The 13513-nt window shown below is 28.9% G+C and overlaps 1 protein-coding gene across 1 annotated transcript in view; it reads left to right on the top strand.

The window, feature by feature from the left end:
• The window catches only part of LOC113378723, a 40032-nt gene that overhangs the window by 20204 nt on the left and 6315 nt on the right, over positions 1–13513 (top strand). Inside the window, exons 13-23 of the mRNA XM_026619291.1 lie at positions 1421–1534; positions 2479–2587; positions 2705–2795; positions 3333–3439; positions 7999–8200; positions 8488–8692; positions 9686–9922; positions 10564–10796; positions 11877–12078; positions 12815–13037; positions 13177–13345. Of these exons, the coding sequence (XP_026475076.1) occupies positions 1421–1534; positions 2479–2587; positions 2705–2795; positions 3333–3439; positions 7999–8200; positions 8488–8692; positions 9686–9922; positions 10564–10796; positions 11877–12078; positions 12815–13037; positions 13177–13345 (1892 nt within the window). The remainder of the gene's footprint in view (positions 1–1420; positions 1535–2478; positions 2588–2704; positions 2796–3332; positions 3440–7998; positions 8201–8487; positions 8693–9685; positions 9923–10563; positions 10797–11876; positions 12079–12814; positions 13038–13176; positions 13346–13513) is intronic.

Here is a 13513-nt window from a genome sequence, read left to right as displayed (position 1 = left end):
TCAATAAATTGTAGTATATATTTCTAATATACTATTTTATTGAACATATTTCAATATTTGTTTGTTCGATGGTTTTACGTGGTTGATTTGAATTTCACGTTGAAAGAATTAAGTGTGGGTTGTGAGACTCATCATTTTATTTAAAACAGTTGTACAGTTAATCTCACTCATATGGATGTATGTGTATACATTTCGTTATACACTGTAGTGTAAAAAACAAAATAATTTTTAACTAATTGGTAAATATCAGTTGGGACTTTTGAATTGTAGACATGAGCACAGGACAACGCCCGTCGGGTTATCTAGGTTAATAACTAAATATGAACAGAGAAAGAAAAAAGAAAAATAACTAAAAAGACGAATTATATATATATATATATATATATATATCTAAATCTTAAATTAAAAAATTAGAAAGAGCATAACTTACTTGAAATTCTTAGATTAACACTGATACATATTAAAAACACATAACTTGTAAATAATTAATAATTGGAATGAAGCACTAATTGTCTGTGATCACTTTTTTATGAAATAGTTTTAGAAATTAAATAACTGAGATGTCTTTTATCTGAGGCAAGTTTTTTTCTATAAAAGTTGTCACTGTGCGAAGCAAAAATTTTTGAAAAAACTCGGCACTGTTTGCAATATAAGGACACAACGATATATACCAGTGTGTGTGATAGTGTTGAGAGCATAAGCGCGGTGTTAGGTATTCGATACAAAGTTTCATTACGTTTATTATTACTAAATTTGTTCAAAAAAATAAAAGCCGATTCTGCAAAGCGTAAGAGAGTAAAGAGTGAAAATTTAAATACTCCACAAAGGTTTGATGACCAAGTAGGTTTCTAATTGGTACCAGATGAGAAGCTATCCTTCCGTGATACCTTAATAGTGCACGCGTAAATCCAGCAAGATAGTATCCAACTTATCAAGAACTATGGCCAAATATATGGGTCCATGAACCCAAAAACGACGAGTCCTGCTTGAGGTCCATTCTCTACTGCTTTACGGAGCGAAGAATTGGGCAGATATTCTTAAGCAGAAGACTTATCGGCGCATAAATAGAGGCAGTGCAAAGACGAGGTGCGCTGAGACTTTGTTACCTGCGCCTATAGCACTGTTTCAGAAGCAGCAGTACCGGAGCCACACCGATTAACTTGTTAGCATTCGAGTGAATGAAACTCTACGACGCTAAAAGAAATGATAACTGCAAGGAGGCAAGGGTGAGAATAAGAAAGGAAACGCTACAGGAGTGGCAAAATCGATTCGGCATTATATAATATCTCAATATATTAAAAGTAATGTTCATCATGCTCGTCGCACTTTTTAGTTTTTATTTTTAACGTAAAGTTAGTATTAGTAAGCCTCGGTTAATAGTATTTATATGATCTTCTTTTAATAGTAAGTTTTATTACAGATGTAAACGGAAATTTGCCGAGGAGCCGAAATCTATACCGCAAACACCTCTCAATAAAAAAGACAACAAAGACTCCATATTATCTCGAAAAATACCATACAAAGATAATTTAAGGTAAGTTATTAATGGTATCAGTAAATGTATATGTATAAATAGATTTGTTATTAAAATAAATTAATTTGAAGATGCCCCTACAATGGCATTAATTATTAGCTTACTTTCTTTTTGTCGATGTAATATATTTTCTTATGTTTAAATAAGGGCCAATTCCCCATAAAGTAGACCGTAAATAAATTAAAGTAAAAACTGTCAAAATGCTATGTATTTGCTGTGCAATCAGGCTTTCTAGATATAAAAATTAATCTAGATAACTCACAAACATCTAAAAAAAGAATGTTATTATAACTGATTTTTCTTATGTGTTATGATAAAACACGTGTGAACTTACAATTAGACTTTATTTGTGAAACGTCTATTCACAAAGGAAACACAGAGCGTTTTGAAAGTGTTTACCATAAATTTAAATGAAGAAAGGAGCGCAACATGAAGTTGTCATAGGATTCATAGGATGTATTTATTAAATATCACAAATATATACATAGACATCAACGGAAATAATGTTTATTAAGATATTGAAACTCTTATGTATGTACGTATATATTCTCTTAGATTACTTTACATACATATAATAAACTGCAGCATTAATCATTCAAAAATTCGAATTGTTGGTTGGGAGTCCGGATAATCGCAAATCCGGATAAACGAGTTTCTATTGTATATATATTCCTTATTGGGGGGAAGGGGGGGTTATTAAGAAAATGCTTAACAAAGATCGCGTGATTAATGGACGGCCTTTAAGTTGTTATTGAAATATAGAACTAAAAGTAATTAACATAGATAATTTTCTGCACAGGAAGATGATATTTAATAATGGTGTGCCGAATCGGTTTAATATTTTAGATAACATACTATGAATATAGATTTCTAATTGACATAAATTAGATTCGGCTTTTTATGAGTATATGTGATAAATCTTCAATATTTGTTACTTTTATAAGTTCAAGGTTTCCTAAAGACAATCTAAGAAGAGCTAAAAAGACGAGAAGGGACCCAGAACCAGAAGTGTTAACTTTAAGTTCTGACGAAGAGGGCTCTAAACCTGATCAGGTATTTATTGTGTGTGTTCTTGTAAAATATGATTAGTTTTAAATGATTTTTAAGAAAACATTATCTTGAAGCTTACTCCAGAAAGTATTTTACTTTACTAAAAAATTTTTTTCACAGGTTGAAAATAATTCATTAGATTATGAAGGTCCGAGCCAAGTTCATTTAAAAGAACCAGTCATGACTCCCGATATGGAAAAAGATATGAAAGGTAAAAATCTACTAATTTTTTATTTTATACATATCCTTTATTATTTAATATTTTTTCCTGTAACACATTATTATCTTGTTTATTTTTTGTCGTCATATATATAGCAAAATAAAAGAATTTATTTTGGCTCATTTCAAACAATATCTTTGATAAAATACACATTTCCTATCTTTGAAGCTATGTGCTTAATTACGAAAAATATTAGTTTTCAAATTTTTTATTACAATTGTTAGAAAAGTTTAAATGTTTTCTTTGTTAACGACAGTCACATTTATAGCAGCTTTTAGAAGTGTTAAAAATATATTTTTTGTAATAATTATCTGTATGATGTCTTTTTAATTAATTGAGAAAAAACTTTATTTTTACAAAAATAAATGAGTTTATTAAAATAACATATTTGAAACCGTTGTTAACAAACAATTGTAATGATGTTCTGCTTTGTTATGACAGTGTTGAATTGTTTGCAGTTTTTATCAAAATAGAAAGTCAAACTATTTTATATAAACTTATTTGTTATTTGTTATCTATATTTTCTAGTTCCTGTACGACGGGATTCAGTCGATATTTGTGGAGGAGTAACATTCACTGTTGTAGAATGTCGGTTAATGAGAATTGGTTCTTATAAATGCACACCTATAGAAAAAGTAAGTAACTAATGTCTGCTGATTGTAGGCAATTAAACTTTTGTATTCAAAGGCTTTGAAAACTTAACTAACTATTAATCCTTTGTGGTCGATTGTGGATCACATTCTGTATCGATTGTCGATTTAAGCGAGAAGTGTAAAAAATGCTTACGTCGCACGTTGCCGTCATGGCGTTAAAGTCTTTCAAAACTAGTGGGGCGCATGGCATCCTGTCTAAGGCAAATTGCTGGTACTTTCTGTACCGTAATTAAACATTCGAGAAATGAAAATAATCAAAAATTGTTTTGAATAATTTCAAATAGATTATTTATTATATATACATACTGTAAACTTTTAAGTGCTTTTTAAAATGTGCGATGAGCGAATTGTACAAATAACTCATGTGCGTGTATATAAGAACCTTGTCCATTTTTTTAAATTTGAAAATATTTTTAAAGTTTTTCTGAAAATATTGTTTTTTTTTTTATATAAAAAAAACGTTTTATTTAAATTTTTAGAGAATTTGGAAAATTTTCAAAATATTCGTTTTTTTTTTGAAAATTTTTAAATATTCTCAAGTTTTTGTAAAAAATCGTTTTTTTTTCGAAGTTTTTCAAATCTTTTTTTTTTTTTGAAATTGAATTTTTTGAAACTTCGATTTTTTTTTTAAATGTAGAATTTTTTTTGAAAATTTTCAAAAGTACGAAATTTTCTGTAAAAGCATTTTTTTCACACTGTCTACTCAAGCTAAATGTTTTTTGAATTAATTTAATCGGATGATCCGTTCTCTCAAAAACTACATAACCGTTTTTACGCCCTTTGCGCTCCATACCTCCGAAACGGCAAAATTGTCTTTTGCAAAAACGCCTCGCGACTGAGTACGAACTGAATAATTTTTCAGTCACACAAATCGGTTATTCCACACTGTCGAAAATGTCGAGAACATTTGTTTGAATCATATACGTAAAGGGTATGGGCGTGTTTCCATACAGAATTGGTCCCACCCTGGTATTTAAATTATTTTGATGCCATTTTATAGGTATTTTCGAGAAAATTCGATAAACCAAATTTCAAATCCGTAGCTCATCATTTGGCCGAGATATCGGTGAAAACATGTGAAAGTGGCCCCTTTTTTTAAACTCACTTTTTGTCGGAAATATGAGAGATATCGAAAAACTGTTTACGTCATTCTATTTGTACTGATCTTGTCTATATTATTTATAATGAATAATGTTAAAAAATTGTCATTTACTGGATGAAAAGTTGAAAATAAGTTTTTATTTGAAATTTTCGACTAGTACGGTTAATTTGACTACTTTCTAAATAGCATCATTTTAAAGCCTGTATATTTTACTTTTATTATCCAAAATTATATTTAAATCGAAGTGGAACTTTTTATACAAAGTTGAAAAAACCGAAGGTAGTACACGCGGAACCCGTAGAATATCCGTGTAAGTAGCGTCTCTCAATAGCAAACCAGTGCACATTGCGCTTGGCGCGCATAGGAACATATTCTATATAAAGGTAATACTTATTTAAAAAATAAAACTAGATAGGTTATATATTTATATACAATGTTTTTTGTTTTGAAATTATACCTAAAACTTTATTTGATTTTATATTTTATATTTTATATTGTTACTGTATATTATTTTATAACGATAGAAATACATAAATAAATAGTCACTATATTCACCATAGTAATATGGAAGTTAAGTTACGAAGTTATTAAGACACTTTTAATCGTAGTCGCTATCATTGTTAATAGAAACCGTAGTTCTTTCTGTTATAAATATTTTTGATAATATTTCAGCCGGGCGAACAATTTGTGCTAAATATCTTGCAAATGACAGATAATATATAATTGCCGCAGTGTGGGAGCAGCAAGCAACAGTCTTTAATCCATTAGGACAACTGCAGCAATACCTCAAAATACTTTTGACAATTTTTTAACATTATTCATTATAAATAATATAGGCAAAATCAGTACAAATAGAATGACGTAAACAGTTTTTCGATATCTCTCATATTTCCGACAAAAAGTGAGTTTGAAAAAAGGGGCCACTTTCACATGTTTTTACTCATATTTCGGCCAAATGATGAGCTACGGATTTGAAATTTGGTATATCGAATTTTCTCGAAAATACCTATAAAATGGCATCAAAATAATTTAAATACCAGGGTGCGGCCAATTCTGTATGGAAACACGCCCAGACCCTTTTAGAATTAACCCTTCTTTGCATGGCGATGGAAATGTCAATCATAATATTTAGTCAACAAAATTATTTAGTGTCAAATATTTAGTCAACAAAGGTATGTACTTAAAAAAAAAAAGTACTAAAAACTCTTGCACTGTAGATTTGTTGTTGCTGGCAACATTTTAAGCGACCATTGCGTACAACAAAATGCAATTTAAAAAAAAATAGCAAACCTCACTGCTAATTACCAGGACTAGAACTTGTCATTACGCTGTTTCTTTGCAAAGGAGCGAGTTCTTATTTTGTTATAAGGAAGTAAACGGAGATATAAAATACAGTAAGAGTGAAAATGAGTGAGAAAAGGGTTTGTTTTCATGTTTTGTTGTTTTATGTACAATTTATATCAAAACACTGTGAATAAAGTTCTCAAAGCTATGTGATGGATATTTACATCACTATGCAGTAGTTCCACTTGTAATGCATGGTAAACATTTTTTTTATAAATGTTTTCTTTCGTTTTGTTTTTTTGAAGAAACTTGAATAAAAGAGATATTGAAGATTCATTATCTTAGTAAGTTACAAGGCGGTTGGCTCTCGGAAGATGACCTCGATGACCAAGATTCCGATGATGAAAATACCGATTCTGATGAAGTTATAAGAATGTTGCAGGATGAAAAGGACGATAATGATGATGATGATGTGGATAAAACTGCTGACATTGATCCTCCTCTTGTAGAAACAGAAGATCAAGAATCCTCTTATCCATCATCATCCAATTTGCAGTCTTCATCCAGTTTTCCATTTGACAAAAGAAGCTTGTTTTGGAAAAAATGGAATCTGATGCATGACAGATAAAATTACTTTATTGAGTTCTACTGCTTCAGGTGGTCTATCACACCTAGAAATTCCATATCAATATTTTAACAATTTATCACTGAAGATTTTATCAAAACATTAGTAGTGGAGACAAATTCATATATAATACAGAGTACTTCCAGTTCATCTATAACATTTACAGATTATGATCTCATGGATAGCTTTTTGGGCAGAAATCGTATAACAAAAGGGTCTAAAAAGTGGAATTTGCATATTTCTTTATCTGTTTGATCGAGCTATTATAAACTCTTATAATGTTTATAAAAAAAATGCTCAAGAAAGAGGTGAACGTAAAAAGAGTCTGCTTACAATGGACCAATTCAGTAAATGTGCTTCAATTTGTGCCTAAATAAAAATGATTGTTTTTTAAATTAATATAAAGAGTAAGGAAGATTGAGTAAACAATATTTTTTTATTCATTTAGAATAAACTTCTATTTACATTAGGATTTTTTTAAATATGTTTCCTTTAATCTAGAGCATTAATTACATCACCCTGATTTATTTTAATAAAATAGAAAAAAATCATGCAAAGAAGGGTTAAAAATCTTGGTTCGGAACCTAAAAGAATCGACACAAAATGTGTACAATTATTAAAATCTCTATAAAATATCTGATAATTTGATGTGCATATGTCTAATGATCATTTCCGACCGCCAAAAGGCGTTTTTTTAATTTATTTTAATGAAACTTTATAACTGCTGGACCTGTCTTTCCAAAAATTTGAAGTTCTTTGTTTAGTCAATATAAATAAAATGTTTTGTGAATTATTCAAATCGGATGCTTCGTTCTCTCAAAAACTGAATTATCATTTTTGACTCTTTTTTTTCTCGTGTCTTCGAAACGGCTAGACCTGCCTATGTCTAAAAACTAATCACGTCTCCTTATCAATGCGAATCGAATGTTTTTGAAATCATTCAAATCGGTTGATCTGTATTCCCGAAATCGTCGACGAAAATTTGTATCCGCACACACACACACACACATACATATACATTCATTTTGTCTGAGGTATGCCAAAATGTTCAGAAACCTTTGAAACATAAAGATATATAAAAATTTTAATTTTCGATTTTTTTGCTATTACTATAACTTACCCTACGGGAAGTTAATAATTTCAACATAAATTAAATAATCGAAAAAAATTAAAACAAACAAATTTAGTTGTGTTTATATATACATATATGCAAATTTTTTAACTATCATGTAAGATGAAATATTATTTGAAGAACTCTTTCTTTCTTTGGTTGTGTCACTGAAAGACTGACTCAATTAAGTGATTTTCATTCTGATCTTTTTGTTCTCTCATATCTGTTTAGTATATCCCAACAGTCTGCGATGGTAAAAAAAAACTTTGATGACGTTCTAGCATTTATCCACAAAAGAAAATAATATACAATCATTTTTTTTTTTAAATGTGATAAAATAAAAATATGTTTTTAAGATTTGTGAATACAAATGTTTGAAAATGGTATGCATTTAGTTGCCATTATTTTTTTTATTATAGGTAGTATTTAATTCCAAAGGGATAAGAATAGCAGCTTTTACGGTTTTTGATAATTCTAAAAAGGAGATACTAAACATCCAACACAGAGAAATCTTAAAGGTGTTGATACATTTTGGAAGAACACCAATTATATTCATATATCTGCTGCCTTCCTGTGCCCTATATATTCGTAATAAGCTAAACATGGGGGATCCAAAAGATGGTAAAGTTGTATTAATTCTTATGTGTCACTAGCCATTTATTAAGTTTTACTTTGTTTCATATTACTGATAAAAATAACTAAACATGTTGCATTAATTCTTATGTGCCACTAGTCTTTTATTAATTTTTACTTTGTTTCATATTACTGATAAAAATAACTAAACATGTTGAATATTGTTAATTTAAAAAATTCTAAGCCAAATCTTATAAAAGATACTTACTTAAACTATATAATAGATTTTCAAATAATTGTTAGGCAGTAAATTGTAATTAAAAACATGTTTTCAGGAATTTATTTTGATAGTTGTGCAGCTGAAGAAATATACAAAAGGATCATCTTAATACCTTCTAGTTTTCCAGATGATTTTCAGAAAACTATATATCAGCTATATGGCAAACCAAACAATATTTTAGATGAATTAACAAGGCGAGAAGTAGATGAAATATTAACCAAAATTAAATTACGTGACAGACCTATTGATTACGGACCTCTGTAAGTTTTACAACGTACACAACATATTAATATACTAATGAATAATGAAAAATTTCATTAATAACGAGCCTATTCTTCTATAATATGGAATAATATAACTATGTTATGTTATAAGGTTCCTGTGGTAACATAGCATGTTTCAAATTAGTATATAAGAGTAAGTTGAAGAATTGGTATTCTCGGTGCACTTATCTTAATCTGGCAAATCATATTTTATTGATGTTGGCTCTCAATGTTTTGGAAGTCACAAAACTATCAAAATGCTATACTCATGGGGTTTATTTCACATTTATTTACATTTTTGATACAACCAATCGCTAAAACCTAAACCTTCAAATAGCGCAAATGTCAAAATATTAGTTAAACTTCATGCATATTTGTTTTATGAGTGCAACACTGTAATACCTATTATTTTGAATTGTTTAATGTTATTTACTTGGTCATTGTTAATATAACAGGTCGGTCACCAAGAATTAACAATTTGAATCAGATACATGTTACCTTTTTATTAAGTATCAAATCTAAATTTAGAAGATGAGTATATTTTGTAATACAATTGCAAGTATTAATTGTAGACTTTATAGTACATGGATTACATCCTATCTTCCTATGCTTACCATGTTAAGAAATATGTCAAAGATAGAAGAGCGAACAAGCGTTGTCGAGAATCATGGAAGACTCTCAATTGTTTATTTACAAGTTTTCCTGTACTATCATGTAAACATGATAACTGTTGACATTTTCAGCAATTGAGAGTATTCGTCGGTTTTCGGCAACGCTCATTCGTCCGGTGATTGTTGCTATCGTTTACTATCTTTTGACACATTTTTGTGCTCTAATAGCAGTCCATGCTTTATAATATTATAAGGTCTATGGTGTTATTCAATTATATTTTAAATTCAGATGCCACATTGTCAATTTATTACCTGTTTTTGTATTTAGAGTTGTAATTTTTTTGGCTATGTAATTTAAAATTGAAATTTTATTTTACAGGGCAAATGAAATACGACAAATTCTTATTTATCCTCCTGGTAAAGGTGGTATACCTATCAATACAGAAGATTATGGAAGTTTGGCACAAGACCAATTCTTAAATGATGTAATAATAGATTTTTATTTAAAATATCTATGTAAGGAAATACTTTCTGAAGAAATGAGAAATAAGACTCATGTTTTTAGTTCATTTTTTTATAAAAGATTGACTACTAAAGTAGAAAAACCTAATTCCAGGTAAGTGTTAGCATTTTATTTCTAAAGTAGTTTCATTTATATATAAAACATAATAATAATTAGATTTTATAAATATTTAATTACACAGGTTAACAAAAAAGAAGTTGTTCGGATTCGATGTATTTTTTATCGCTGAACATGAATCTAAGTCAAAATTGTTGGAGGTCAAATGGCAAAAAAGTGAGAAAAATGAGAAATAAATGATGAAATTTCTGACCTACTAATTTTTCTGCATGATAATTAAAATATCACAATTTCTGTCGTTTCCTGGTACTTAAATAAATCCTTAAATGACCTGTGCCATGATTTTCTGTGACAACTTTTTATCTGTGTTCTGTATCTTTCGGTAGTAGTGCAGCTTTCAGTAGGAATTTGCAAACATGCAAACTTATTTGACATTGCCTCTAAATAATTTGAAAACATGCTGAAAAATTTCTGCATTGAAGATAATGTTTTTTTGCCATTTAAATCTCTTAATATGACTTAAGATTTGTGTTCTAAAACATCAGATAACATATGTCGCACACCCAATCCAGATAACTTTGTTTTTGTGGACCTGTTTCTTGTTACATTGATACATATTTTGAACTAAACCATGTTTCATATTATTCCAAAAATATATTGAAATGAAAATATTTCAGAATGGAAAATATTGATTTAAAATTAACCTCAGCCCAAAAGCGCCACAATAGGGTGAAAAATTGGACCAAGAATGTAAACATTTTTGAAAAGGATTTCATTGTAATACCTATTAATGAGAGCTCACATTGGTTTTTAGCGATAATATGTTTTCCGGGGTTAAAGGGTCCACACACAATGATGGGTAACAAACCAGTAGAAGAAAAGAATAACATTAACAAGAAGAACAAAAAAAGTAATAATTGATTAATTTTCTGTTTTATTGCAAAAAATTTGGTATGCATGAATTCAATTTTTAATTTGTATGATTTATCAGCAATCAGTTATATACATACATTAAAAATTTAATAATAGTAACGTTTTCTATATCTCAATATTGCATACAAGTATATGATGCAAAAATTGAATATGAAATACAATAGATAGAGATACTATGGAAGTTCTATCCAAAGTTATGGCATTATTTTTGCTACATTAATAGCATGTTTATATTTTTCATGATCAGCTCTATATTTATAGCTCACAGCTTAATGCGCATATATTAACATATAAAATTAACTATAATCAAGTTGACTGTAAAAGATCATTTATGACACTATATATTATATGAATTTTAACAAGGAAGATATGCTATAGAAAAAAGCATGCAGAAATTTACTGAAAGTGTTTTGTGAAGGTACAGTTTCTGGTAGGATATGCAAAACATGGTGCAAAAAAATTTTGAAACAGTGATTTCAAACTTTCCGTTTCGACGCGAGCATCTTTTATCGACGTCGATGTTGTTAAAGCAATGTTGGAGCAAGATTCTTATCTGACAACATTGGTGATTGCAGAAACGCTTAATTCAGCTCAACAAACCATGACCATATTCGAAAGATAGGATTGGTGTGGAAATGTTCAAGATGCGTGCCACATGAAAGTCAGAAAAATATGGATAATTGGGATGTCACATTCATATTTTTGCTTGCTCAGACATCGAGCTATTTCTGAACTGGGGATGAACTATAGATTATGCACAGCCTCTAATTATCATTTATTTTTGCCTTTAAAAACAATTAAAAAATCAAAGCACTGATTCATTCAATTAAGTCTAACAAGCAAATATTCAATTTTTAGCATATAAAGATGAAACATTTTTTAAAAATAGCTTAAACAAATTGCTCTCGTACTATCAAGAGATTATTAATAATAATGGCGTTCATATTATTAATTTTTTTTCTTTCATATATATATATATATATATATATATATATATGTTTTAGATTCTTTAGATTTTATATATTTATATATATATATAATATGTTTATATTTTTAGCTATAAAAGTCACTGAGGAATCTCCTTGTGGTCCTGCTGTGAATATAAGCAATAAATCGGTGAGCAATCCTAACAAAAATCTATTTGGAGATGAGGAACGAGATGAAGCAGATGGAACTGATAGTGAATTAGAACACAGCCAATCTGATTCAGAATCAGATCAAGCATCCGAGTCTAGTACTAAGTCTGAATGCATTAAACAGTAAGCTATTTAACTTGAATAACATGTATTTGAATATGTAAAAATATTAATAAGTCTTGATGTTGTTTTCTCATTTATATATCTATGTTATGTTAATATTGCCATTAAATATAGTGGTGCCCCGCCTTACGAACGTTTTGCGATACGATCCGCCAAAAGAGCGGCACGTTTGCTTCGTCATACGAACCAAATTACTTTTAATATTAGCTTTTAGATAATGCGCAATCCAATCAAAGCTTTCTTTGGAGATAAATAGAATGGTCTTTTTTTTTTGAAAATCTTATAAAATGATTTTTAGGTATAGCTTAGCAACAAATGAATTAAAAGTGACAATTTGTGTCATCTTTTATTGAAAATTCGACGCTCTGCAAAACAGGTTTTTTATAATTTGTTTTGTAGAGCGTCGAACTTTGAATAAAACTCATTCATTTGTTTGCTAAGTTATATTTGAAAAAACATTTTTAAAATTTTTGAAAATTTGTCCATGCTACTGCCATACAATCTAAAAGACAATATTAAGGGCTAAAACTTTCAGAGGATTTTTTTTTAATAATTTGGAAGCATTTGAACCCTTAGAAGCAAAGAAATTTGAAAATGTCCATATTAAGGACCACCTTAATATATATATATATATATATATATATATATATATATATATTATATATATTTATATTATGTTTTGTTATATATATATATATATATATATATATATATATATATAACAAAACTGTTTTAGACCGTGTATTTTAATATTCGATTCACTGGCCGGCGGGGTGTCAAGGCGGCGGGTAGTTGCAACATTAAGAGATTACCTTACTTGTGAATACCAGTCTAGAACAGGAACTAGTGATTGTTTTACTCGGTATAATGTGAGAGGATGTTGTCCAAAGGTTCCACAACAAAATAACTTTACTGATTGCGGCCTATATTTGCTGCAATATGTAGAACAGTTTTTTAAGGTATTATGATCATATTATGAGATTTTAATATTATTCATTAATTTATTTATAAGCAAGTTATAGCCAATAATAATCAATATTATTTTAGCCTTTTGTCAAACACCGATTATCTGCATGTAATAAATTATATATTTTGTAGGTGCCTATTACAAATTATACAATTCCAATAAAAGAACTGGCTAATTGGTTTGAAGAAATTGTAGTCACTAGAAAGAGGGAGGAGATTTCAAACTTGATTAAGAAACTTGTGTCCGATTTTAACCCAGATAGCCTACCATTACCTGACATAAGTTTTCCCACGCTAAATGGTAATTTTGAATCATTATTATATAATTGATAAGCTTATTGATATAATAGATTTTAATTTTTTACATCAAAACATTTTTTTATTAAAGAAAAGTATGTTATTATGATAAATGTTGTAAATGATTATGAACTGCTTCATGATTATAATAAAAATATATCATATATGTATA

This window comes from Ctenocephalides felis, unplaced genomic scaffold (assembly GCF_003426905.1).
Source record: "Ctenocephalides felis isolate EL2017-DRISC unplaced genomic scaffold, ASM342690v1 CF-g0.4_SCAFFOLD_01886, whole genome shotgun sequence".
NCBI classification, from domain to species: domain Eukaryota; kingdom Metazoa; phylum Arthropoda; class Insecta; order Siphonaptera; family Pulicidae; genus Ctenocephalides; species Ctenocephalides felis.
The sequence above is the reverse complement of the archived record's forward strand: the minus strand, read 5'-3'. Positions and strand labels throughout refer to the sequence as shown.